General features: G+C 37.4%; 1 protein-coding gene across 2 annotated transcripts in view; it reads left to right on the top strand.

Moving 5' to 3' along the window:
- The window catches only part of LOC306851886 (alpha-actinin-4), a 39,821-nt gene extending 13,860 nt beyond the window's left edge, over positions 1-25,961 (top strand). The window contains exons 2-21 of one of the 2 annotated variants that reach the window (XM_079388373.1): positions 12,901-13,015; positions 13,185-13,304; positions 14,227-14,313; positions 14,453-14,540; positions 15,469-15,547; positions 16,411-16,492; positions 17,499-17,584; positions 19,694-19,786; positions 19,936-20,166; positions 20,332-20,479; positions 20,678-20,828; positions 20,929-21,037; positions 21,120-21,260; positions 21,438-21,620; positions 21,728-21,862; positions 21,964-22,143; positions 22,319-22,465; positions 23,465-23,545; positions 24,568-24,726; positions 24,813-25,961. In XM_079388373.1, coding sequence (XP_079244499.1) covers positions 12,901-13,015; positions 13,185-13,304; positions 14,227-14,313; positions 14,453-14,540; positions 15,469-15,547; positions 16,411-16,492; positions 17,499-17,584; positions 19,694-19,786; positions 19,936-20,166; positions 20,332-20,479; positions 20,678-20,828; positions 20,929-21,037; positions 21,120-21,260; positions 21,438-21,620; positions 21,728-21,862; positions 21,964-22,143; positions 22,319-22,465; positions 23,465-23,545; positions 24,568-24,726; positions 24,813-24,971 — 2,574 coding nt within the window. In that variant the 3' untranslated portion in view covers positions 24,972-25,961. Of the gene's footprint in view, positions 1-12,900; positions 13,016-13,184; positions 13,305-14,226; positions 14,314-14,452; positions 14,541-15,468; positions 15,548-16,410; positions 16,493-17,498; positions 17,585-17,920; positions 18,007-19,693; positions 19,787-19,935; positions 20,167-20,331; positions 20,480-20,677; positions 20,829-20,928; positions 21,038-21,119; positions 21,261-21,437; positions 21,621-21,727; positions 21,863-21,963; positions 22,144-22,318; positions 22,466-23,464; positions 23,546-24,567; positions 24,727-24,812 lie in introns of both variants that reach the window. The other variant, XM_079388372.1, reaches the window with a different exon arrangement.
- Positions 25,962-25,969: the final 8 nt, after the last annotated feature.

Raw genomic sequence — 25,969 nt, 5'->3', positions numbered from 1 at the left:
GACATATGAGGACACAAATTTGTATAATGACATGGGTATGACATAGTTATTACAAGGAGAAGGTGACTTATGAGAACATTCTCAGTGTCCCCATAATTCAAAAGGCTTATAAATCATACAGAATGAGTTTTTTGAGAAAGTAAAAATGCACAAAGTTTCCTGTAAGGGGTAGGTTTAAGTGTAGGGTTGGTGTAGGGCGATAGAAAATACGGTTTGTACAGAATAAAAACAATAGAAGTCTATGGAAAGTCCCCACGATTCACAAAAACAAACCTGTGTGTGAGACCATAACTGATTCAGTACACACTGTTGAGTAATTTATAGCACAGAAAGGCCTTGGCACACCTATTGTGAAATATGATCATGTCACTGTGTGTGTGCGCGATCGTGTGTCTTTATATGGGTAAACACGGTCAGTGTAGATGAATGGACCGTCAATAGTTGTCATCGGTATGTGTGTGTCAAACGGATTTAGGAGTGGGACAGTGACTCAGTTTGCACTGGAATGTCTGGTGTGTGTGTAATAAGTGTTTTAGAGGGACCAAATGTCCCCACAAGTATAGTAATACCAGTAAATTTGGACCTTGTGGGGACATTTTTAGAAACGAGCTTATTAAAGCTTAAATCATACAGAAGGAAGTTTTTTGCAATATACAAATTCCTGTAGTCTTGTGTGAGGGGTAGTTTTAGGGTTTAGGAAATACAGTTTGTACAGTAGAAAACTAGTAACGCTTGAACCCATAATGATAGAAATGCCTGTGTGTCTGTGCACTCCTACTCAAGTGACTTTCTTTGTAGGTCTGCCCAGTGTTATTTTAATATTTTTAACATACTTTATATAATTATTAATATTTTGAAATGAACGTAAATGTTTCTTTTTCCTCCTTTGTTTTAGTGATTTTGTTTTGTTTGTCATTTTATTTACTTTATTAACGTCTGTTTAGTTTTATTGAAATTCAGTTTTAGTCATTTTAGTACTTAAACTGAGTTGAAATGCTGTTGTAGCAACTAGCTAAAATGTAATTTTCAGAAGTTTTTACTTTTTTTTTATATGTAATCGTTATATACTTAATTTACATTTATACATTTATTTTGTTAACTTTTTAAAAATATAAGTGTAGTTTTATTTGACGAGAACAATATTTCACTCAAAGGAAGTGTGTGCGTGTGTGTTTGTGCGTGCGTGCGTGCGTGCACATGCATTTCTACTGAAATGACTGAATGCTCTAACCGTCTCTTTCTGTTGCACATACTTGTCTGTCTTGACCCATATAGACCGATGTACTCACACAGGAAGAGGAAGTTTGTGAACAGCAGTTTCTCCGGTGCCTGTTTTCTATCTGCTTTTTTCTGCTGTCTCATTATAAGCGTCCCGTTGAGAGGGTGGGCTCATATTTCACATTCCTGCACCCGAAGGACAAACAAACATAAATGTGACTGAACATCAACTTTGAAAAACACACTTTCTTTTCTATGAAGCGAGAGCGTTTCTGGGTGCGAGACCGGAAAAGGTGTGGCGACTTTGATCAGGTGTGTGTGGCTTTTGTGTATGTGTTCAGGAGGGGGCGGGGCTTCAGGCAGCCTATTGCGTCACAGAACTGAGCGTGTGTTGCCTTATAAGGGCATGAGAACATTACAGGAGACACAGGAAGAGGCAGTTCAGAGTGACAATACCAGGAGACCAGACTGACCGGACCGACCTGTCTGCCTTCATTCTCTCTCTCTCTCTCTCTCTCTCTCTCTCTCTTTCTCTCACTTTCTCCCCTTGAGCTGTTCTTCATGACACACCACGTTAGCATGCATACATTAAAAAGTGGCCTGATTAGTGGTTTTTGTTTAGGCAAGCGTTCACTATTACCATATTTTCACACAGGGTCAAAATTGCAGTGTTGACTGAAGATGATAAAACAGACAAGTTGCGTCGGTGTATAGTCACATTTTAATATTAGATTTGTGGGACGGCATTCCCATCTGGCTTGTTTTCTAGGCCCACCCAGTGTTATTTTAGTATATTTCATATACTTGTTTAGTCATTTAGTAAATGTTTTGAATGTTTTTGAAGTCACACTGGGTAAAAATTGCATTGTTCAGAGAAAAAAATGCAGATAAGTTACATCAGTGTATAAAATCACATTTTATTTTAATATTACATTTCGATATAATGTAAAATACAGAGTGAGTGTGTATATATAGAGTGAAAACAGAATTGGTGTACAAACAGTTTCGCTTAGAAACTGCTAATAATTTTCACATAGTTCGAAAGTAAAGGTCAAACTTTGAAGTGTAAAGACTGAAACAGTATTCTTATGTAAATGTGCTTTAATACTCTCTATAAGTCAAACTTTTACAAACACTGCAAACAATATAAACTTGTATTTTATTTCCCATCAACCCCCCCAAAATATCCTTCAAATTTAGCGTTTTTCAGAACAGGACTGAAAAATACAAGTGTAACACAAGCATAAATTATAGTGGAATTCTTTATCAACGACATTATTTATTTATTTATTTATTTATTTAAAGTAAAACTGAAACTTGGTGTGGGAGAAACATTATACAAATAAACTGGAGTAATGTAAATTAAACGGCAGTAATGATACTGAAAATTCAGCTTTGCATCACAGAGATAAATCACACTTCAACATATATTCAAATAGAAAACAGTTCATTTAAATTGTAATACTGTTTCACAATATTATTATTTTTTCTTTGAGCAAATAAATGCAACCTTGGTAAGCAGAAGAGACTTCAGAAAAAAAGAAACTTGCGAACCTCAAACTTTAAAATTTTTTAAAAATGAGTTGGTAGTATGCAGTACGCTGATATTCCATTAGACGCACCTGTGTGATTCATCTTTTTTCTGTCATTTTAGACTTTTTGTTTCTATGCGGTGTCTTTAAGCAACTGCATAGCAACTTGGTTAAAAACCACTCGTAAATGCAATGACAGTGTCATAGCAACCCCCTGACAACTTTTACAAGGTCAAATGCCACTCATCATTCTTTTAGAATATAAAGCTCCAGTTAAACCTGATTGATCCAGTGAGATTAGTTGATGTGTAGATGCTGAATGCCCACAGACTCTGACCTGCAGCCGTTGACTCTGCGCTTTGACCCGCAGAACCCTCCAAACACTGGTTTAGTGCATTCCACAGTAAATATTGGCCCAGAGAGGGACAGGGAGAGAGAGTGTTTATGTAAGTGCTGAAGAGACGCATTCCATCCTGGTGTGGGCTGTGAGGAGCTGGGCCTTCTCTCTCTCTCTCTCTCTCTAGTGGGAGTTCAGAGGGCTTCTGTCGCTCGCTCTCCACTGGGGAATGTGAGGAATGAACATCCACAGAGCTTCAAATGTTCCATGTTCCCCAGTGATGGGACGCTAACGTTGGGGAAATCCACGTTTTTGCAAATTAGCGCACTCAGTGGACGTCCCAGAAGTCCCTGCATGTTATTATTTTTTTTTTTTTTGATAGGGCTGCATTATTAGAGCGATCATCAATTTGAAAAGGCTATGATTTAATTAAATAAACATGTGCAGTCTATGTTTCACTGAGTGAAGCATGGCATTGTTCATTTACACGTGAGCAGCTCATGATCCAGTGTTTCAGTTTTCAGTGTTTTGAGTCGCTTGTAACATGCATTTGAATATGCACCTTGTGACAACCATCTTCACAAACTTAGTGCTCCCTGTGATTTTAGGCAAAATAAAAGTTTGATGGTTCAATGCATGAAAATAAAAAATAAATATTACCCATATACGTTACTATTGTAATCTTTACAGTTGTATTGTAAAATGGCATTGTATTTAAAAAAAAATGTTTTGTAGTAATAGCAGTAGTAGTTGCGGCGATGATGATGATAATAATAGTAATTATTATTATTACTACTATTATTATTGTATTATAATTATTAGCCATATTGATAACCACAGAATCTGGAAACCACTTTCCCAAACATTAGCGTTGTAAATTTAAATTTGTACTGTGAATTAAAATGATTTTTTAGTTAAATATTAGCGACTTACATTGCATTCAAGTTACAGTTTTTACATTTGATCAGCTCTCGCTTTCCATGGGAATCGAACCCATGACCTTGGCGTTGCTAGCACCATGCTCTACTATTTGAGCTACAGGAAAGCTTTATTAATTTCACTTTATTTTTAATTTCTTAATTTCATATTTATATAATATAATAACAGCTAAAGTCCGTCCGACCAGAGACACAGTCTCTGCAGTGGCTTCTCCAGTTACTAAACAAGAAATCCGATTCCTCCTGGCAGGAAAGATCTGATCTCCTGTCTGCTGACAGGCCGGGTTGGTCTTGGTTGACCTTTGAGCCGGAGTCAGAGAGAACGCAGGGCGAGTCGCAGTATCACAGTTTATGTGTTTCTGTATTATTCTCAGCCGTGGCCAGGGATGGGCAGTATTTCAAATACATGTATTTAAAATACAAAATTGTATTTTAATACCTTTGGAAAAAATCAAATGTATTTTGTATTTAAATACATTTGTATTTTTATTTTAAATACATTTTGATGTATTTGTGCCCATCTCTGGCCGTGGCCTGATGTGTTTCTGGTCTTTCTTTCCGTTTCTGATCAGTGTGTGGTAGATGAGAAACTACTACATTTAATTTAGCCTGTTTCCGAGCACTCAGAAACCCACTGAGGTGTATTTCAAGCCTGTAATACTGTGCCTGCAGTACTTTGTGACAGAATTACCTGTTGCTATCTTGATCTGATGCACAGTCGCTAGCTAGTAGCTACAGGTGGTTGTGTTTTCTGTGTTTTTGGCTCTGTCGGATGACCCTGTTGGCAGACTGATTTCCTGTGTCCCTGTGAGGTCTCCGTTTAATCCGACCTGACTCACTTTCCTCAGTGAAAGCAGGCTTCAGAGAGTGTCTGATTCACGCTCGTGAGTCAGCGCTAGTAAAGCTCCGGTCCGCCACTAGAGCTAAAACACACAGAACATGAATTGCACTTAAAATTAGCCAAAACTGAGGGAGCCACCGGGCTTAAATGGGAAAGACAGGGCTGCGTTTTGTCAGTCTTTTAGTATTTGTCCTCAAATATGCTCTGATTTGCTGTGGCTGACTCTTGTTGGTTGCCTTATTAGTTACAGATTGACCTTTTGCCAAATTCCTGCTCGTCTGCCACTGCTTCAGGAGGATGTCGCAGGAATTTCAAGCGCGCTTGGTTTGGTGACCTTTTTTGGCACCAGTTTTCATTTCTCCCACAAACTGATTAAGCGGTTGATAAGCAAACCTTGAGCACCACCAGAATCTCCAGAACTGAACCATTGTTTTTCTGTGCGATTCATGTATCTGTGTTTTTTTTATGAATGTTTGTGTGAATGAGAGGTTAAAGGAGTAGCTCACCCAAAAGTGAGCTCACCCTCAGGCTATCCAAGATGTAGATGAGTTTGTTTCTTCATCAAATCTGGAGAAATGTAGTATTCCATCACTTGCTCACCAATGGATCCTCTGTAGTGAATGGGTGCCGTCAGAATGAGTCTATACAGCTGATAAAAACATCACAATAATCCACAATTAATTCCAGTCCAGCAATGAATGACTTGTGAAGCCAAAAGATGCATGTTTGTAAGAAACAAATCTGCTTTTAACTTCAAACCTTCATACGAGTCTTCTATCTATAATATTGCTTTCTCCAGTGAAAACCGTCTGAATTAGGAGAGAAATCGGCACAGATCAAGCACTGTTTATAACAGTCCCAAACAGTTGTTAACAAATATGTGGGTGGGACAACAGAAGATGCACTTTTTCCACTAGAGGAAGTGCTATTATGGATTATGGACTCATATTTTTGCCTGAAGCAATGGTTTAACATTAAAAATGTCTTAACGATGTATTTGTGTCCTACAAACACGCAGTGTTGTCTTAAGATGTTAACTGATGGACTGGAGTGGTGTGGATTATTGTGATGTTTTTATCAGCTGTTTGGCTCTCATTCTGACGGCACCCATTCACTGCATTGGTGAGCAGGTAATGAAATGATACATTTTCCCACATCTGATGAAGAAACAAGCTCATCTACATTTTGGATGACCTGAGGGTGTGTACATTTTCAGCAAAATGTTTAGTCATTTGTGAATCTGGAGAACAAGATGTTCTCAGACTTAATTTCCGAATCCCCTACTTCCTGTCCATCTACACCCAATGACGGTTGTAAATTTCCTTTCCATTCCGTGGGATGTTTTTTTTTTTTTTTTTTGACAGGACCTTTCTTCCGTCTCCTTTTTGGTGAGTTAAAGTGACAGTTCGCCCAAAAATGACATTTCTACGATCATTTATTCACCCTCATGTAAAATTTTCTTAAATGACAGAATGTTGATTTTTGGGTGAACTGTCCCTTTAAGACTGGAGCGATGATGTCACTCTCGGTTATGATTTTTTTATTCCACCCGGAGTGCTTCGCTCTCAATGACTTGCACATTAATCACTGAAACTATTTCGGCATGAAGTTCGATCACTTGTGCAATTTGTCCATCTTGTTCAGTTTCGTTCCTTTTTCTAGCTCAAAGGTTGTTCTGATCGGAGTAATTTATTGTACATGTGTGGGCTGAAGAAATATTTCCTGTGTCACATCCTGTAACCATAAAGCTCAGCACGTATGGCTTTGATCAGGAAGTCTGTGCATGAAGGTGTGAATTCATCTTCAAGTTGTTTTAAACTCTAGAACCCTATTTTGATTATGGAGGGAATGTTAATAATATTGCAACATCAGGAAGGACAAAGACCCACTAGCTGATTGGTTAAGTCTACTAGGGAGTATATTGTGTGTTATAAATGTTATGTAATCTTGCAGACAGCTTGATCTTTCTATCAAAGGTTGACTCTAAATTCATCTTCTTTAAAACATGTTTGAAGCCAGTGTTATTTTAGTATCATTATTTTTAGTATTTGTTGAATTAATATAAATTTAAATCTGTTTTCATTTTAATTTCTAGTTTTAATAATTTAGTAGTTTAATTTTGTTTTAATGTTGGTTTCGTTTTTATTCATATTTAAATTTTAGTTTTATGACAGCTAAATAAAATATTAAATAAAATGGGAAATATTACTATTGTAATTTCACTCACAAATATTTGTAAATATACACAAATAATCGTTTTAATATTTTTAATTAGGTTTTATGTTCTGTTTTCATTTTAATTTGAGTTAGTTTTAGTAATTTCGTTGCTTTTGCACATTTATTGTTTAATGCCCGTTTAGTTTGTATTGATATTTAAATTTTAGTTTTACTAATAAAAATATTAAACAAAATAAATTATATTTTTAATTATATTTTTTAAAAATGTAAAAAAAAATATATATATTTTTACTTAGTTATGTTATTTTCATTAGAATTTTTAGTCATTTTGTTGTGTTTGTCATTTTTAAACCGTTTTTGTTTATGTCTGTTTAGCGGTAATTATTTCAGTTTTTGTTTTAGCAAAGTTAGTGCTTAAGCTGATTGAAAATGAGATTTTGGCTTCACAATTTAACTGAAATACTGTTTTCTTTTTTTTTATATATTTTTTTTTTATTAATAACAACACTGTTTCAGTACTATTATCGCCAGACTCCAGGTGTCATCTTAAAAACTCAAAGCTCAGCAAGGAGTGACTGAACTGTCGTCAACATCTGTCCGATGCATACAAACTAGCAATTTAAAACACACATGCAGACTGATGTCACTTCTCGCTGAGTGTTGTGTTTTTCAGATGACACGTTCAGTAAGTTTCCCTCATGCAGCCCTCATGTGTTGGAGATCAGCTCTCTTTGAACAGCATTAGTTGCTATGAGTCTGTCACGTGACACAGTAAACTGGATCCTCTGCTCAGGTGGAGGCGTTTGCCCTTGAGAATGCATGCAGATGCACCGGAGTCTTGGCATTTTCTCACGTCTCTTCACTTTCGGCCGTGTTCTCACTCTCGCTCTTCAAACAAACACACTTCATTAGTTTGGACAGCCTCTCTCTGTGCGTGGCACGCATGTTTGGCATTCTTAACATCACTCTCCTGCGATATTAGGATGATTTAAATTCCTGTGTGAACTCTTCCTGAGTAAGAAACTCCTGTCCAGCATTCTTCAATCAGCTCTTCTGTCACTTTGTGTTGCCTTCTATTTCACAGATGCAGACACATTTCAATAAAAGCTCATTGCTAGATTGGGTCTCCTGTAGTAAGGATTGAATAATACTCTATACACAAGTACATAAACACAGACGTGTTTCTTTTTTGCCATTTAACCAGATATGTGGTTATTCAGGTTACAAACCGTGTTGATGGCTTAACAAAATAACTGTTTATAGTTTAGTGAAATTGTTCCGCAAGATTCACTTCAGACTTATTTTTTTCTTCGGTTACGAAGTGTGATTGTGGATTTTAATTTTTATATTTTAGCTCCAGTTTTCTTTGCTTGTTTGTAGGTCTGAAAAATATGAGCAAAAGAAAAGCCCAAATATAAGATAAGATAATAATACATTTGTTTATTATTAGTTTTATTTATTATTATTATTATTATTATTATTATTATTATGATGTTACAAATTGATCCAGTTTAGTGTGTTAGGTTACCGGTTTAATTGTATAAATTATGATTTTTAAAAGTTCTTAAATTATGATTTGAAGTTCTGAATAAGATGAGCAAAAGAAATGCCCCAAATGTTGACCGAATATCTGATTTAAAACCACATTTGGAAATGGTGAAGAACAGATGCGGAAAACTGGGATCTGGTGTGGATTTGTGTGTTCACTCGTGTAACGGTATTTGATCTGTCATTTCTGCAGGTGTCTAATGACTAATCTGTCATTCTCAAAGCGTTCCAGGTTTGCAGATCTGGTTGTTGGTGTTTGTGGTTTGAGATCGAACTGTCCCGGGCCGCTGCGAGGGTTAACGTTCCTGCAGTCTGACTGAGAAACCAGAGTCTCACAAAGACAGGAAGAGCTATAAATAAATCAACAAATAAACACGGCATCCACCAGGGCGACTCCTACATGGACGTCCTTCGCTCTCTTCCTGCCCTCCTCTATTCCTCCTGTGCTACTGTCGCTCCGGGTCGAGCGCTCAGATTGGGAAGTTTGTTCGAGCGAATGTGAAGCTCATTGCACCGTTTTGGTTGTTGATATTCTCTGGTCTGTTGCTCAGATTGTCGTTGACGTCAAGTTTAGTGTTTTTTTTTTTGAGATTCGCTGTGCTGTAGCTCTAGATCTCGGGACGTCCCAAGGAGTGCTTTTGCACCTTTTTGACTGCATTTTGTGTCATTTAATAAGGGAGCTGTTCATCTTTTTGATTGTGCAAGGTGGAATTTCACAAGATATTTTTGCTATAATTACAAAGCTACTCATTTTCAAACTACTTTTTTTCATTTACAGAAACTAGGAGTGGCAATATTAAAATAATGATACAAAATTTCTATAATTCTAGAAGTTACATGGCTTTTCTTGTTCATGATTGACCTTTTTTCATTTTTTTACTCCTTAAAAATGTTTAGAAGGTGATGTAACTTGTATAAAGTTATATATCAAATATTTTATTACTTATATTTTATATTTTATTCATTGAGTTTTTTTAAACTGTCATTGCTATACTATTAGATTTTTTGTTAGAATTTTGAATTAGATTGTTTTTCTGTTTTCAGTTAATTTTGTTTAATGTCTATGTAGTATTTATTAATTTTTATTTATTAGTCCAAGCTGAAATAGCTGAAATGTAATATTTTTATTTTTTTAAAGAAATATATTTTATTTCAAGGTTTTTTGTATTTAGTTTTCCATCTCAGGTCTAGAAAATACACTTTAAATTCCCTCATAAATGCAGGTTTTAATGATTAAATAAGTGATAGCTGGTAAGGACATGATTTAAAATATGAAATATGATTGAATCTTGATTTTTAGTTAATTTAGCTTATTTTAAAGCTTGTTTTTTAATTATTTTACATTATTTGAAGTCATTTTGAGGCTGCTTTTAAAGTTTGCTGTGATTTTAACATTTAACATCATTATATTCTCATCTATTTATATATGAGAATATAATAATCCACAAAATGCCAGTGTGCACTCTTCTGACTTAATAATATGCTACGGGCCCCCAAATATGAAGTTTAAAATGCAGCTTTATATTTTCATGTATAAAGAACCAGATCACATTGAAAACGTGTAAAAAAAAAAAAACTATTGTTTGGAAAATACTGTTTCTATTATGTTTATTAAAAAAAAAAATTATTAGATGCATTATTTATTTTAATTGTTTATTTTTATTTATGTATATTTTTACACAATTATTTAAATTATGTATTTTTATTGTAATATTTTTAAAATATTTTAGTTTAAAAATCTTTTATGTATTTTAAATGTATTTATATGCATTTTTACACGATTTAAATTAAAATAAAATTTTATTTGATTTATTTTATCAATCTTTCATTAAAAGATTAAATCAATCTTTATTTATTTTATTCAGTTTATTAGTTTGATCTTACTTGGTATTTATTTTTTACACCTGTATTATTTATATTGTTTAGTTCTGTTTTTTTTTTTTTTTTTTTTTTTTTTTTTTTAAATGCTGTTTTCATCTTAACCTTTCCCTGGACACTGGTTCGTAAACTCTTGTCCTAAAAAAAGCCCTAAAAAACCTCGTGCTGGTGTGATTTAACATTCACTTTCTCCAGATATATAGTTTTTATGCCTATTTATAATTCTATGATGATGTAGTGTTATTAGTGAACATATAAACAGTACAATTCAGTGTCAAATCCATAAGCAAGCTATTGAAAGCAGGCCGGATAGAGCGAGGCACTCATGTTGATTGTGAAATGGCACTGTGTGTATTGAGCTCATTCCTGTGACAGCACCACACCCTCACCTGTCAATCACGCCGCTGCAGGAGTGTGTTCGTGTGGGACGATGAACTTCACCTCGCTTGCGTTCTTGAGCAGGGAGTGGCAGTTCACTGCAACCCGGAAAGTTTTGTCTCTTACATTTCTCAAACTCCACGATGCCACCACTGGTCTCATTACAAATTATTCTGATACTAGAGCCAAGATGTGCAATGTGGCTGTGTGTTTGCCAAGTATTCACAATTATGTACTGTTAATACATGGTGTTTTAATATGAATGTTTTTAAATAACTATTATATCTATTTTACTAGTACATATATATATACATATATATATATATATATATATATATATATATATATATATATATGTATGTGTGTGTGTGTGTGTATATATATGTATGTGTACATATGTGTATATATATATTTATATATGTATATGTTAATGTAAAGCTTATATTTTCATTTTTAATTTTAGTGTAAGATTGCTCTGTGTGTATGTCTGTATAAGCACGCATAAATTATTTATTATTATATATAATGTATAAAATAAAATCTAAACCGTTATTTGTTGATTTTATTGTATTTATCATTTATTTTTTTTAATACTTCTATTTCTATTTATCTCTTATTTTATTTCCGTTTTAGTACTCAAAGTTGTTTTTAGTTCATTGCCAAGGTAATATTTCACATTTTCATTTAATTAAAATGAATAATGATTTATTAGTTATTATATTTAGATTTTATTTACTTAATTTTTTTTTATTTAGATTATTATTTCATATTTAGAGTCAGAATGGGCAGTATGCAAGGCAAGCGTGATGTATCCATGTGTTTGTGAAGTGCTTGCATCAGTGTTGTGTATTTCATTATAACTCTGGCCAAAAGTGGCACATAAATGCATGCATGTGTGGCGTAGCGGCTCTTCCTCTGTAATTCTTCTGACTTGGATGGAATGATGTCACCCACACCCAACTAATCACAGACGTTCCGCAGGGCTTTCCCCACACACACACACACTGAGCCCCTGTGTGAGCAGAGGTATTTCTGGGGTTTGTTGACAGTGTGGATGTGGCCGTCCGGCTCAGGTCCTGACTGGTTTGTGTGTGTGTGTGAAGGCTGAATTGTTTTTGTGGCGGGCCTGTCCCGGGTAGGTGCCTGTCGTACGAGGGTAGGGGGTGCTGAAGGGGCTCATTATCCACTAAACTCAATGGCGTCTTTGTGTTTCAGGCCGCAGGCCTAGAAACCCCTTTCCCAGTGTGATCTGATTCCTGTCTCTCTGTTCTTGCTGCTTCATGTTGAGCTGCTGTGGTCACTCTGGTAATCCAGACTAGTCGGTTAGTGAGGATAACTAATGAGTCAATCGCTTGAGTTTTTCTTAAACTTTTAATATTTTTTTAAAATAATGGAGTTATAAAGGGAGTAAGTGTAGAGCAGTTTTATTGTTATTATTTGTATACTATTATAATATTTATTAATATTTTACTTTTTTTTATATTTTCAGTTTTCATGTCAGGTTTAGTAATGTAATTTTTAAGATTTAGATTTTTTTTTCAATGCTTGCTTTATTTAATATTTGCCTTTATTTTGTTTTAGCTTTCATTTTTGTAATTTTAATATTTTTTTTTTTTAGTTGCCAAGGCAACATTACTAATTTTCAATTAGTGTAAATTAATATTTATATTAAATGAAAATGTTGTTATATTGATTATATATTATATTTTATTAATATGCTATTTTTATTTTAGTTCAGCTTTATTCAGGGTTATTGTTAACTAAGGCAGAAACCATAAAGCAGCAGGCAATTGGTAGAATTTGAGCTCTTCTCATCTTATCATATAGTTGTCATATTTCATCAGCGACGCATGCAATATTTCAGTGTTTGTTGAACTGTTTTGTACAAGAGGTGGTCTTGCATTTATGTTCTAAATGCATCAGATGTTGATTTTCACGCCCGTTTTCTAAGCAAACATCTTGAGCATTCCTGCATGCGGCAGAACACAGCCCGTTTCCTGTTTCCCTGACCTTGCTTCCACTGTTTTTGACATCATTTCCTGTTTGTTCTAGACTTTCACGGCCTGGTGCAACTCTCACCTGCGGAAGGCGGGAACGCAGATTGAAAACATCGAGGAGGATTTCAGAGATGGACTCAAACTCATGCTGCTCCTAGAGGTCATCTCAGGTCAGTGAGCTGCAAACTTCCTTCATTCACCCAGAAGCCTTGACTTCATTTGTGAATTTCCAGAGTTGTGCGCAATGCTGCAGAGGCGCTGAGCTAATGTTTAGCCGAGGGTTTGTGTTTGTGCTGATCCGATGGAAAGCGTGTGAGAACTCCTCATGTTTTTGTGCAGGGGAGAGATTACCTAAACCTGAAAGAGGCAAGATGAGAGTTCACAAGATCAACAACGTCAACAAAGCGCTGGACTTCATCGCCAGCAAAGGAGTCAAACTGGTGTCCATCGGCGCAGAAGGTACAAACTCCGCACATCAGACTGTATATTCACTCTTGTATCTAAAGAGATTTTCCTCCCAGATGAAGATCCTACAGCAGATCTTGTGCATGCTTGAGTGCGTGTGTGTTTGGGAAATTGTGACCTTTTCAATCCTCCTCCGTGTTGACGCAGTGTCTGACTCTGAGAGATTGAGTCCGTGTTTGAGTTATTAAAGTTTGCAATGCATATATTGCTAAGATTTTTTTTTTTTTTAAATCTGTTTGACTCGCAGGCTCTCCGATCCTTATTCTTCTTGTCAACCACATCCCAACTAATAAATATCTAAAAATTAATAATATAACTAAATATTATATCTTTTTCAAACCTGTAAGTTATAATATTTATAAAATTTTGTGAATTTGCTTTTATTATGTTTTCTTTTAATTTTGAAATGTGCTTTGTCATTTTTATTAGTTTTTTAAATATTTCTATTTAGCTTTATTTTTATTTCAGTTTTAGTTTCAGTCATTTTAATGTCAGCTTAAACTTGTCAAGATAATATTTCAATTTGTGTGTGTGTATATATGTATTTATAAAATATTATCAGGATTATTATTAACTAACAAAAACTGTAATTCATCTCCTGGAATAAAATGCTTAATGGTTATTACCTAAAATAAAATTTGAAACCTTTTTTTGTTGATTTAAAAATACTTGAAACAGTCTGTGTATTAAATTAAAATGAAAACTGAAAATATACAAAAAAACATTCTAATACAAAACATCAACAAAAACTCTTAATAGTATATAAATAATAGTAAAATAACACTGATGCATGAATAAATTATATACTTTGTAGTTCAGTTTATATATGTAGTTTATAATAATGATAATAATAGTTATTATTATTTTTATTGTTTTTTTGTTTTTTTAAGCAAGTTTTGTGTATCTGCGTATGTAGAAATCGTGGATGGAAACGCCAAGATGACTCTGGGAATGATTTGGACCATCATCCTCCGCTTCGCCATCCAGGACATCTCAGTGGAGGGTATAATTTAACATGCATATTGTTTGAGAAATTTTAGGAACAGCTCTGCACAGCATAATCAAACATACTTTAGAGAAGGAAAGCAAACAAACTTAATGACTGTTCAGTAATGGCCTGTTTCTGCTGCGTCTCTCTGTAGAAACCTCCGCTAAAGAAGGATTGTTGCTCTGGTGTCAGAGAAAGACGGCTCCTTACAAGAATGTCAACGTACAGAACTTCCATATCAGGTTTGAAACGCATATTAGTGTTGATCTTTGATCTACAAGCTTTATTTGACTGATCCAGGGAGTGTTTTATGCAGTTTTGATTTGTTGGTTCACCCAAAGGTGGGTTTTGCATAAAGCGGTGTTATAAATGTATTTGAATTAACAAATGATCAATGATAAGTTCAAGTTTATTTGTATAGCACTTTTTACGATACAAATCGTTGCAAAGCAGCTCTACAGGAAATTAAGTTTCAAGCAAAAATAAGCAAAAATGATTTGTTCAAGCCAAGCTAAAGAATAATAATAATGTACATTTGATCAGATATAACTGCAGTACAAGATTATAAGATGCATTATGTGAATGCTTGGCTAAAGAGATGTGTCTTTAATCTAGATTTAAACGGATAGTGTGTCTGAACCACGAACGTTATCAGGAAGGCTATTCCAGAGTTTGGGAGCCAAATGTGAAACAGCTCTACCTCCTTTAGTGAACTTTGCTATCCTAGGTACTACCAAAAGTCCAGAGTTTTGCGACCTTAGGGAGCGGGTTGGATTGTAGCGTGGTAGAAGATGAGTTAGGTACGCAAGAGCTAAACCATTTAGGGCCTTATAGGCAAGTAATAGTATTTAGTAAATGATACGGAACTGAATAGGTAGCCAGTGCAGAGACTGTAAAATTGGGGTAATATGATCATATTTCATATCATGATAGCTAAAGATGATGAATAAAAGATGACACTTGAAACTGAAATATCTCAATTACAGTGCCTTTGCAAGCAAAGTTCCTTTACTGTAGTTTGTTACAGTTTAACAGGTTTCCAACAAGGTGACATGAATGCAGAAATAGAAGAAAGTTTTAAGCTGTGGCTTGAGTGGCGCCCTCTTCTGGTTAAAGGAGAGAAATAAAAGTACCTGTTCTCTCTCACACTGTTTTTCTCTTTCTCCACAGCTGGAAGGATGGTCTCGCCTTCAATGCTCTGATCCACAGACACAGGCCAGAGCTCATCGATTATGACAAGCTGAGAAAGGTGAGCATCTCATGAGAGAAAAGTACTAAGTCCTAAAAGTACTAAGCAAATTTATTTAATAAACATGCAAGGGGTTCAACTTTGTGAACGATGGACATTTTGACACTTTCTGAAATCTGTTGAAATCTCACTTTGTGATATTTGAAGTATTAGCGTCCCAAATATTAGTATGCAAAAAGTGACTGGATAGTAAACTATTTGTAATGAGAGGTGTATTGAATCCTAATTTACATACTCTCCATCCTAAATAGTATGGGATATTACACTTCGTGCATCCTAAACCTTACTATACCATTCTGGAACTTTTAGCATACTATTTTTGATGTACTATTTCTAATGAGAGGAAAACTGAATCCCAATTTGCACACTGTCCATACTGAATAGTGTGTGACAGAATTAGTGCATCCCAGATTATAATACGTCAAAAATAGTATGCAAAAATTGCCTGGTTTGTGTACTATTTCTGATGAGAGGAGAATTGAATCCCAATTCACATACTGTCCTTCCTAAATAGTATGCGACATTACAATTGGAGCGTACCATTTCTAATGAGAGGAGAATCCCAATTTGCATACTATCCATAGTAAATAGTATATGACACAATTAGTGCATCTCAAATTATAGTACATCATGATTTGGTATACTATTAGGCAAATTATCCATTCAAAGTAGCATAGTGAAATCAGTAAAATATTTAATAAGCAAACATGCCAAGGGGTGAAGGCCGTTGTAGAAGTTTGAATGAGGTCTATTTTGATTCTTGTGGAAATCTGTGGATGTTTCCTCTGTTTTGCAGGGTCTCTCAGATAATGTAGTGCTGAAGAAAAGCTCAAGTGATTGTTTGATTCATTGTGTGTTAACAGGACGACCCAGTGACCAATCTGAACAACGCTTTTGAAGTGGCAGAGCGATACCTCGACATCCCCAAGATGTTGGATGCAGAGGGTATGAACTGTTCTCTCATTTCCTGTGTGTCTGTGTATGAAGTTAGCTGTGTGCTTTTGGCTGTGATGATGTTTGTGAGTGGGAGAGAGAGTGAATGAGTTGCTCTATTAAAGTGTGTGTTTTGTGCATATCAGCACATGCCCTGTATTTCCAAGAGTTGTTCCTGCTCTCTGACACACAGATAGTGCAAACACCCACACTTGATGTCTTCTACAAACAGTGTGTCACCATGGTAACATCCCTGAGCATTATGTTGTTTCTCCTTCAAGCATGATTTCTCCAGGATCTCTGTTGAACCTGCTGCGCCGGAGTGTGTTTTTAGTGCTATATTTGTGTGTGTGTGTGTGTGTTGTTTTGTAACCCTGAATCAGTTTGCATATTCTCCATCCTCTAGAGTTTGTGTGATCAGAATTGGTGCATCCCAATTCATAGTGCATCAAGAATAGTATATTAAAAGTGACTGGATTGTATACTTTTGCTGATCAGAGTAGGACTGATTCCTGCATACTATCCATCCTAAACTGTATGTGGTACTTGATTGGTGTTTCCTAAATCATAGTATACTATCCAGACATTTTTTGCATGCTATTACTGTTTTATTAGACAGTCTCTAGTGGATTGTCTGAATCTGTATCTGTACTTGCTTTTTGAGCTAATATTATAAATACCATTCATATGATATACTGCTTAAGCATACTATATAGCAGGGAAAGCTATATTCAGGCACGGACAGTTTTAATAGTAATGACTTTAGCTAGACACTAATGCTCACATACAAATTCAAACAGTGCTGAGCGAATGGATCTGTGGCATCAAGATGCAAGTCGGTGATGTAGTGCCTAAAACCTGGCATACTGCCTTACTACATACTCAAAAGTATGTTCTTGGTCATCACCAGTGAATTGAGATTTGGCCATCGTCATTGTGTGTATGTTAACGAGTGTGTGTTTGAGTCCCGTCTTCGTCCCTGTATGTGCATGTGTGTATAACTCTTGTTTCCCTGCAGACATTGTGAACACAGCACGTCCAGATGAGAAAGCCATAATGACCTATGTGTCCAGTTTCTACCATGCCTTTTCTGGAGCCCAGAAGGTACCCCATGACCCCTAACCCTTGATCCCTCATCACCTCCTCTTCAGCATGGCTTTTTCCATCAGTACTGGAATAACCAAAGAGGGGCGCTGGTGTTTTAACCCGTCCTCCCCTGGCCTACGACTCTTTTCTCAACAGCAAATTGGCTCTTTCTCTCACTTTGCGGGTTGCCAGGGTTATAATGCTGGACTCCAAACCCCATTTCCCTTTGAATAGGGAGCCCATGAAATGCATAACCATCCCCTCCTCTTTCGGTGGGGAACCACACAGGCTTTGGGTTGCTTTGCTTCACTGCTGTCTCTTTCTCTCTCTCTTTTTCCGCTGGCTTTGCTATAGATATCGTGGGTACTCTGCGGCCGGATGAGAAGGCTATTATGACCTACGTCTCCTGTTTCTATCACGCCTTCTCAGGTGCTCAGAAGGTGAGAAACCTTTGACCCCTGACTGCTGCCCTTAAAACTCTTAAGGTGCCTTCATACCTGGTTTCTCATCTTGGTTCGTTGTACTTTGCTCCAATCAGAAGTGTTGCAACATCAAAGGACTAACACTAAATGTTCCCTATGGCGCTGTATAGCTTGTATACAATATTTTAGCACAGTTATGTTAATACAGCAATATTAGGTTAGCTATTTTTAAATTCTTGTATTTGCTCTCCTCACAATAATGTACACAAATGTAACCAAGTCAGATGAAAATCATTTTTATTCTGTCTGGGTTTTCCCACTCGGTTGGCTCGCCATATGGCACTGATTTGTTATGGATTAGATATTTCAAACAAACCACCAGATGGATGCCTTGTTTTCATGATCCATTGCTTTATTCCAGTACTCTCATACTTTGAGTCAAATATTGAGTCTTAAATGAGGAAAGAAGAATCTAGTCGTAAGTATGGGAATGTCAGATTTGTAGCCAATTGGTAATCCTATTTATAACCTGCACCAAAAACCAATCCAACTGAACCAGGTGTGAAAGTGACTTGAGAGTTAAGGCCACTGACTAGTTTTGATTCATCACAGCTTTGGGCTTCACTACACCCAAACCATTGCCCTCACCCTTTTCTATATATGCACTTATTTTCTAAAAGGGTTCTGCAGTCATTTAATGTCCTTAATGGGTGTACTGGTCTATCACAACTTTCTTTAAATGCTGCAAATGTGAATTTCATTGTTTGATGTTTCATATTTGCACTCAGTGATGAAGTTTGTAACAGTTGAGGACAGTGTTGCGTATAAATATGAAAATCATAATGCAATTCACAGTATAGCTCACATTTAAAACACTAAGTATGCTGTTTTGATTCTTAGATGTTCTGTGTTATCTATCTACACAAGCACATGTATTATGCTTTCTTATTAATGTTAAGCCCACCTTTACATTGGACAGTAATTTTCTTTAAGGTTTTGGTGCTGCATATGCTAGATATGTGTTTTCCATTTGAAGTGAAGCCACACACTAGTTATTTAAATGTGCTTTAGCAATTTACACAAGTGTTTTGAACACTTTCTGTGTTTCAGCGTTAGTTAATGCTGTAGAGAACCCTGAAGAGATCCTCCAGTGGTGGTATAAAAATTGAGAATGCAGATTTGATTTTACAAATGGCATGTGGAATTTTCGGCTAGACCACACATTTTTGAAACTAACCAATTTTGGTGTTTGCATGAAACATCAATTAGTATAAAAGATAGCTTACAAGTGAAGTATGTAATATTGATGTTTAACTTAATTTTTATTTCATTTGACTAGTTTTTACGCATGTTATTGTGTGTATAGCGCATTAACTTACATCACTTGGAGTTTTGTTTCTTTGTGTGCTCAATACATAATTTGTGTGTGTTTGAATGTAATTTTGAGGCCCTTTTTGCTCGACCCACCAAACCAGAAAAAACAATAAATACTGTATATAAACTAAAGCAGCAATTTGACATTCTAAACACAGATTTGTCATACTTCTTAATAGAAGTGTACCGTGTATACTGTAATATCAACATATGGTATACATTATATATTTGTGTGCTGTTCAATAATTTATTTTTTTAATCTATGGATAGAATTTCATAATTGGAAAGATGTGGGATGTAATGCAATTGTAACATTCCTCTTCTGTGATAGGCTGAGACAGCAGCTAATCGTATTTGCAAGGTGTTGGCGGTCAATCAGGAGAACGAGCACCTGATGGAGGACTATGAAAAACTGGCCAGCGACGTGAGTTTAAGTCATTGTTTATTGTTTGTGTGATTTAAGTAGACATAGTAATGTGTGTTATACTTTTAATGTCTCAGTATGTTAGAGAGGAGAATGTGTTTTCTGTTGATCCTCTCTTCATTTCTTTATTGCATGCTTTTTTCTTACAGCTGTTGGAGTGGATTCGTAGGACAATCCCATGGTTGGAAAACCGTGCTCCAGAGAAAACCATGACAGAAATGCAGCAGAAATTGGAAGATTTCCGCGATTACCGTCGCGTTCACAAGCCACCCAAAGTTCAGGAGAAGTGTCAGTTAGAGATCAACTTTAACACATTGCAGACCAAACTCCGTCTGAGCAACCGACCAGCCTTTATGCCATCTGAGGGACGCATGGTGTCGGTAAGAAACATGTATAGTACATGTACAATTCAATTCATAAGTCTTTTTGCTTTATCACTGTGATGAAACTTATGACTGTTTTGTGCAGAAACGTGTTCATTCTCAACCTCTGTTCTTGAACCATTGGCAAGGCATTTGGCTGACAAGTTCTTGCTTTCCCTCTAGGACATTAATGGTGCATGGCATAAACTGGAAGGGGCTGAGAAAGGCTATGAAGAGTGGCTACTGAATGAGATCCGTCGTTTGGAGAGACTTGACCATCTTGCAGAAAAGTTCCGCCAGAAAGCAGCCATCCATGAAAGCTGGACAGATGGTATGGATCAGAAACTACAGCTGAGCTTACTGATGCTTTTGACAGTTATTTACATTAATTCACCAATCGCTCTCAGTATGCAATGACAGGCTGCTCCTTGATGACATGAGCCTTGTCAGCCAAGCAGAAGTCTTGAGGTTTAGGCATGTGATCTAAAATCTATATAGATCTAAATCAATCATTTTTGTTTGTGTGTAGGTAAGGAGGCCATGCTAACACAGAAGGACTATGAGACCGCATCTCTGTCTGAGATCAAAGCTCTCCTGAAGAAGCATGAGGCATTCGAAAGTGACCTTGCTGCCCACCAGGACAGAGTGGAGCAGATTGCTGCCATTGCACAGGAGCTCAAGTGAGAAAACAACAGAGAGGGCTAATTAATCAAATACAAAATTTAGGCTGTAAGAGAAGGAAGTTGAGAGAGTGTTCAAATTCTTCTGTCTGTATTATAGTGAGCTGGACTATTACGACTCCCCTAGCGTTAATGCACGCTGTCAGAAGATCTGTGAGCAATGGGATGCTCTGGGTTCCCTCACACAGAGTCGCAGAGAATCTCTCGAGGTACGCATGCTTTCTCTGAGAGACACTTTCTAACATATTTATACATGTTATCATGCTGACTGTGTGTGCATCTGGTCTACAGAGAACAGAGAAACAGCTGGAGTCTATTGATGAGCTGTACCTGGAATACGCCAAGAGAGCAGCACCGTTCAACAACTGGATGGAGGGAGCTATGGAGGACCTTCAGGACATGTTCATTGTACATAACATTGAGGAGATCGAGGTACTGCAAAATAATTTGTATTCGTAATCTTTCCATCTCGCTTCACCTTTGAAATGCGGTTCCTTGTTTCGTTGCTAGTACCTCTGGATGGTCAATTTTAGAACCAGGTGAAGGGAATAATAAAATGCTGGATGCAAGAATCCTTTCCCTAACGTCTTTCACCTTCTCTTTCTGTAGGGACTGATAACGGCTCATGACCAGTTCAAATCAACTCTTCCAGAGGCAAATAAAGAGCGGGAATCTATCCAGGCCATCCAGGCTGAAGTTCAGAAAATCGCACAGTACAATGGCATCAAACTGGCTGGAAACAATCCTTACACCTCCATCACCCCTCAGAGCATTGACAAGAAGTGGGAGAAGGTGAGATCTGTTTGTATTGTGAATGAGGCATGGCTTCCTTCGGGTGTGTGGGTGTAGTTTTACAATTGTGATTGCAATCGTTGATGTTATCTTGTGTCAATGTGCAGGTGCAGCAACTGGTTCCACAGCGTGATCAGGCTCTTCAGGAAGAACTTGCACGTCAGCAGTCTAATGACCATCTCAGACGCCAGTTTGCCAACCAGGCCAACATGATTGGACCATGGATCCAAAATAAGATGGAGGTATAGTCGCCTCCATTTGTGTAGCTTGATGATCTTATCATTTCTCGAAGAAGAAAAGTAATGAGTGATGCATTTGTGTCTCCATGGCATGATGTTTGTAGGAGATCGGGCGGATATCAATTGAGATGAATGGAACGCTGGAAGATCAGCTGACCCACCTCCGTCAGTATGAGCAGAGCATCATTGAATACAAACCCAACATCGACCAACTGGAGGGAGACCATCAGCTCATTCAGGAAGCACTTATATTTGACAACAAATACACTGCTTACACTATGGAGGTATGCATACGCAAATACACTAATTTACAATGTTGGCACCATTCAGGAACTCTAGATGTACTGTTTAGGTCAAGTGTGTACAATTTCTACATGCTGTTCCCAGCTAGTGTTAAGTTTGTTTAGCTATTCACATCTGTTTTTGACAGTTTTTCTATTGCCTTTTTCTACTCTACAGCACCTTCGTGTTGGTTGGGAGCAGCTCCTTACTACAATTGCCCGCACCATTAACGAGATCGAGAACCAGATTCTGACTCGTGATGCTAAAGGCATCAGCCAGGAGCAGCTTCACGAGTACCGCACGTCCTTCAATCACTTCGACAAGGTCAGGAACTCATTTGCATGTTTAACTTTGTGTGAAATGGACTTGACTTAAATTAGGTGAAAGAATAAGTATTTGTATGACCATGAAAGTCATTCAAGGTTAGTGTAGTAGAGGAATAGATCGCTCAAACTGTCATTTTTAATGAAAGCATTGGGCGTTTTGCATCATTAATGTCAATCCTAATGTCTTCTTGCTCCAAAATTGAATGTGTGCAAGTTTGAATGAGAATTTAGAGTATAACATCTTTTTTTCCAAATAACATACGTTCATAGTCATACGTTTTGAAAAGACAAGATGGTGATCATTTGAGCGAACTGTTCCTTTAATATGCATAGGGTTTGTGATTTGTGGAACTGTGTTAGCAAAGAGATTTGAGTAGCAGGCCACTAAAAATACACGACATTGCAGAGGATTAAAGTGTCCATATAAAGAAGAATATGGAAAATGATTGATGCATGATAAAAATGGACCTCAGTTTGAAATTTTTGGTTAAGCTTGTTTTAATATTTGTTCCATCTGCTCCATTTTCTCCACTTACTCTGGCACTAATGGGAAGGAAAACGTCTGAAATATACTGTGTGTCAAACACCTCTGACCTGAAATGTGCCACCTGTAGCCAATATGTAAATATTATCTAGTGGAAGTGAAGTAATTGGGGGGGAGGGGGGTTATGTTAGTTATGCTAGAGTGGAGAAATTTAGCCACAGTAAAGGAGAGAAAATGATAAATTGCTTTCATAATATCATGATCTGAGTGTTCTGTCTGATGTCCATAAGAAATCAGGTCACTCACTGTCATAAGTGTGTTTCATTATACTTGTTTGGCCAACAGCCCACGTGTTTGACATCCAAAATGTTTTGTCTCCATCTTTTTTTCTCATGCCACTGCCTCCATCCCACGTGTGCTGTTATGTCATTGTGTATCGGTATCATCAATCCTAATCCGCATGCTCTGATTGGTTCATCCACTGCGGCCCTTTGCGTGATTGGCTTACCACAGGACCACAGTGGTGTCTTACAAGCTGAGGAGTTCAAGGCTTGTTTGATCAGTCTGGGTTACGACGTAGAAAACAACAAGCAGGTATGAGCATGCCCAGAGAAGAAAGGGTTACGATGGATGCCATCTGTCTGTGTGTGCGTGCGCCGCATCACTCCATTCATTCCATCACTCACTAACACCCTCACTCGCCTGTTGTGCTGCTGCTTGAAATGGTGCCCTCTGCGGGTCAGCTAAGGTTTTGCTTTTCATGTTTTATGTTTCTCACTGCTTCCTTTTTCTTTCTTTTTTCACTTGTCCTTGCTATAACTTCCCTCTTTCTCTTTCTTGTCTTCTGTACAAACTCATTCTGATTCCTCTATCAAACTCTGTTTGCGTACAACCTCTTCATCTCCCCAAATTCTCTGCTTTCCACATGCATCCTTCCTGTTTCTTTTCTCATCCTTCCCTCTGCGAACTGTAGAAGCGCACGGGGATAATGGACAGCGACGATTTCCGCGCACTGCTCATTTCCACCGGGAACAGCCTGGTACTGCTACCTCCTTTCTCAATCTACAGCAACAGTTTCTCCTGAACTCCTGCTTTTGCTTGCTGTTAAAAAAAAAATCTGTTTCTTCGGATATCGTTGATTTATCTTTAAAAAGATCTGTAAAAGAAAAAAATGGATTACTGAATAGATGTTAGCCAGCTTTGGTCCTGGAGAGCCACAGTTCTGCAGAGTTTCGCTTTACCCCTAATCAAACACACCTGAACACGCTAATCAAGGCCTGAGGGTTTCTAGAAAGCTATAGAAACAGTTTTTATCAATGTTGAAGCAACACTCTGCAGGACCGTGGCTGTCCACAACCAAAGTTGGCCACCCCGTAATAGACCATAGTCAAGCATCTTAGGTGCAGTAATAATTCAGCTCAAATTAAAATGGAGCTGAGGGATGGATGTGAAGTTAGCATTCAGTGAGTTTACCATTCAGGTGACCATTTAAGTCTTAAAATCTGTATGCCAATTTCTAACAGCCTTGTTTTCATTTGCGTCAAATATGGTGTCTAACATTGATTCTCATGACTCTCCTGGTTTTTCTGGGTTAACCTCTAACCTCTGTTCTTCAGGGTGATGCCGAATTTGCTCGTATTATGGGTATTGTTGACCCCAACAACAGTGGAGCAGTGACCTTCCAGGCCTTCATCGACTTCATGTCAAGGGAAACAACCGACACAGACACCGCAGACCAGGTCATCGCCTCATTTAAGATCCTAGCTGGAGACAAGGTATGAATGTGCACATTTGGATGCCCCTCCAAGAGTGTCTTGTTGTATGAGACTTCAACCCATCCCTTGCCTATTCTCCTTTTCAGAACTTCATCACAGCCGAGGAGTTGAGGCGTGAGCTTCCTCCTGACCAGGCAGAGTACTGCATTGCCCGAATGGCACCGTACACAGGCCCCGATGCGGTGCCGGGTGCTCTTGACTACATGTCCTTCTCCACCGCCCTGTATGGGGAGAGTGACCTCTAAGGGCCAACTCCAGAACTCCGGAGCAGTTCTCTCTCCTGCATCAGTGCTGATCTTCTCACAGACTAGATAGATGAGAGCGCTGGATGGAGCCGCATCTGTCTTTCTCTCAACCATCCAGTCCTTAAATAGATCAGTGCTCCTGAGGAAGAGGAAGATATTTAAGAGTGTTGGAAATGGGACTTCATAGCACACCTGAGGGGGAGGGGGGATAGAGGTTTGGGGAAAGGGGGTTACCATGGCATTGTGGGAAGAGCAAATAACTGTTGATGAAGCTAGCCACGCATTGAGGAATAACCTTTTGATTCCGTGTTAAACATGTCGGTCTTGGAGAGCTTAAGAAAAGACGTAGGATAGAAGGAAAGAGAGAAGTTTAATATTGCAGATTCAGTGTCATGGGAAGAGGGTGTGCGACTTTGGACTGTAGCCACAGCTCAGCTCAAGCAATTTCTCACCAGCAGTAACCTGTAAAGACAGTTGATGTTGAGCTGTTGGGCTCATTAAATTAGATAATAAAATATTAATAATTATTAAATCTACTAGGTTGGTCTGGGATGGAACTAAAGAGAGCTTAAAGAATCAGCTTTGGCTTCAGTCTATGCCTAGACACTTAACCTGCACCCTCTACCCCGGTGGGGAGGGCACAAGCTTTTCAAGTTAACATGCTATTTTTCTTTGTTTTAATTTTGTTGTTTTCTTCCTAGAGTTGGTGGGGTGGGAGTTTGGGGTTGGAATATGTTATTTGGCATATAGCAAGGCTGTATATCGTAGGAAAATGGACAGAATGACTCAAGTGTTTTGATAGGGAATTTGTGATATGCCCTCTTAACCCATTTTGCTGGATCGGTGGAACTCTTTGAAAATCTAACCTCAGCTTTTTCCTCCCTTTTTTGTTTCTTACCTCTCCAGCAATTTTGAGTTAGCGGGATTCTACGCTGTACATACTTAATTTCCAGTACACAGAACTGTCACACTGGGCTTCAGGTCATAAGCAAAGATTA

Source organism: Barbus barbus (assembly GCF_936440315.1).
Source record: "Barbus barbus genome assembly, chromosome: 31".
NCBI classification, from domain to species: Eukaryota; Metazoa; Chordata; class Actinopteri; order Cypriniformes; family Cyprinidae; genus Barbus; species Barbus barbus.
The sequence above is the reverse complement of the archived record's forward strand: the minus strand, read 5'-3'. Positions and strand labels throughout refer to the sequence as shown.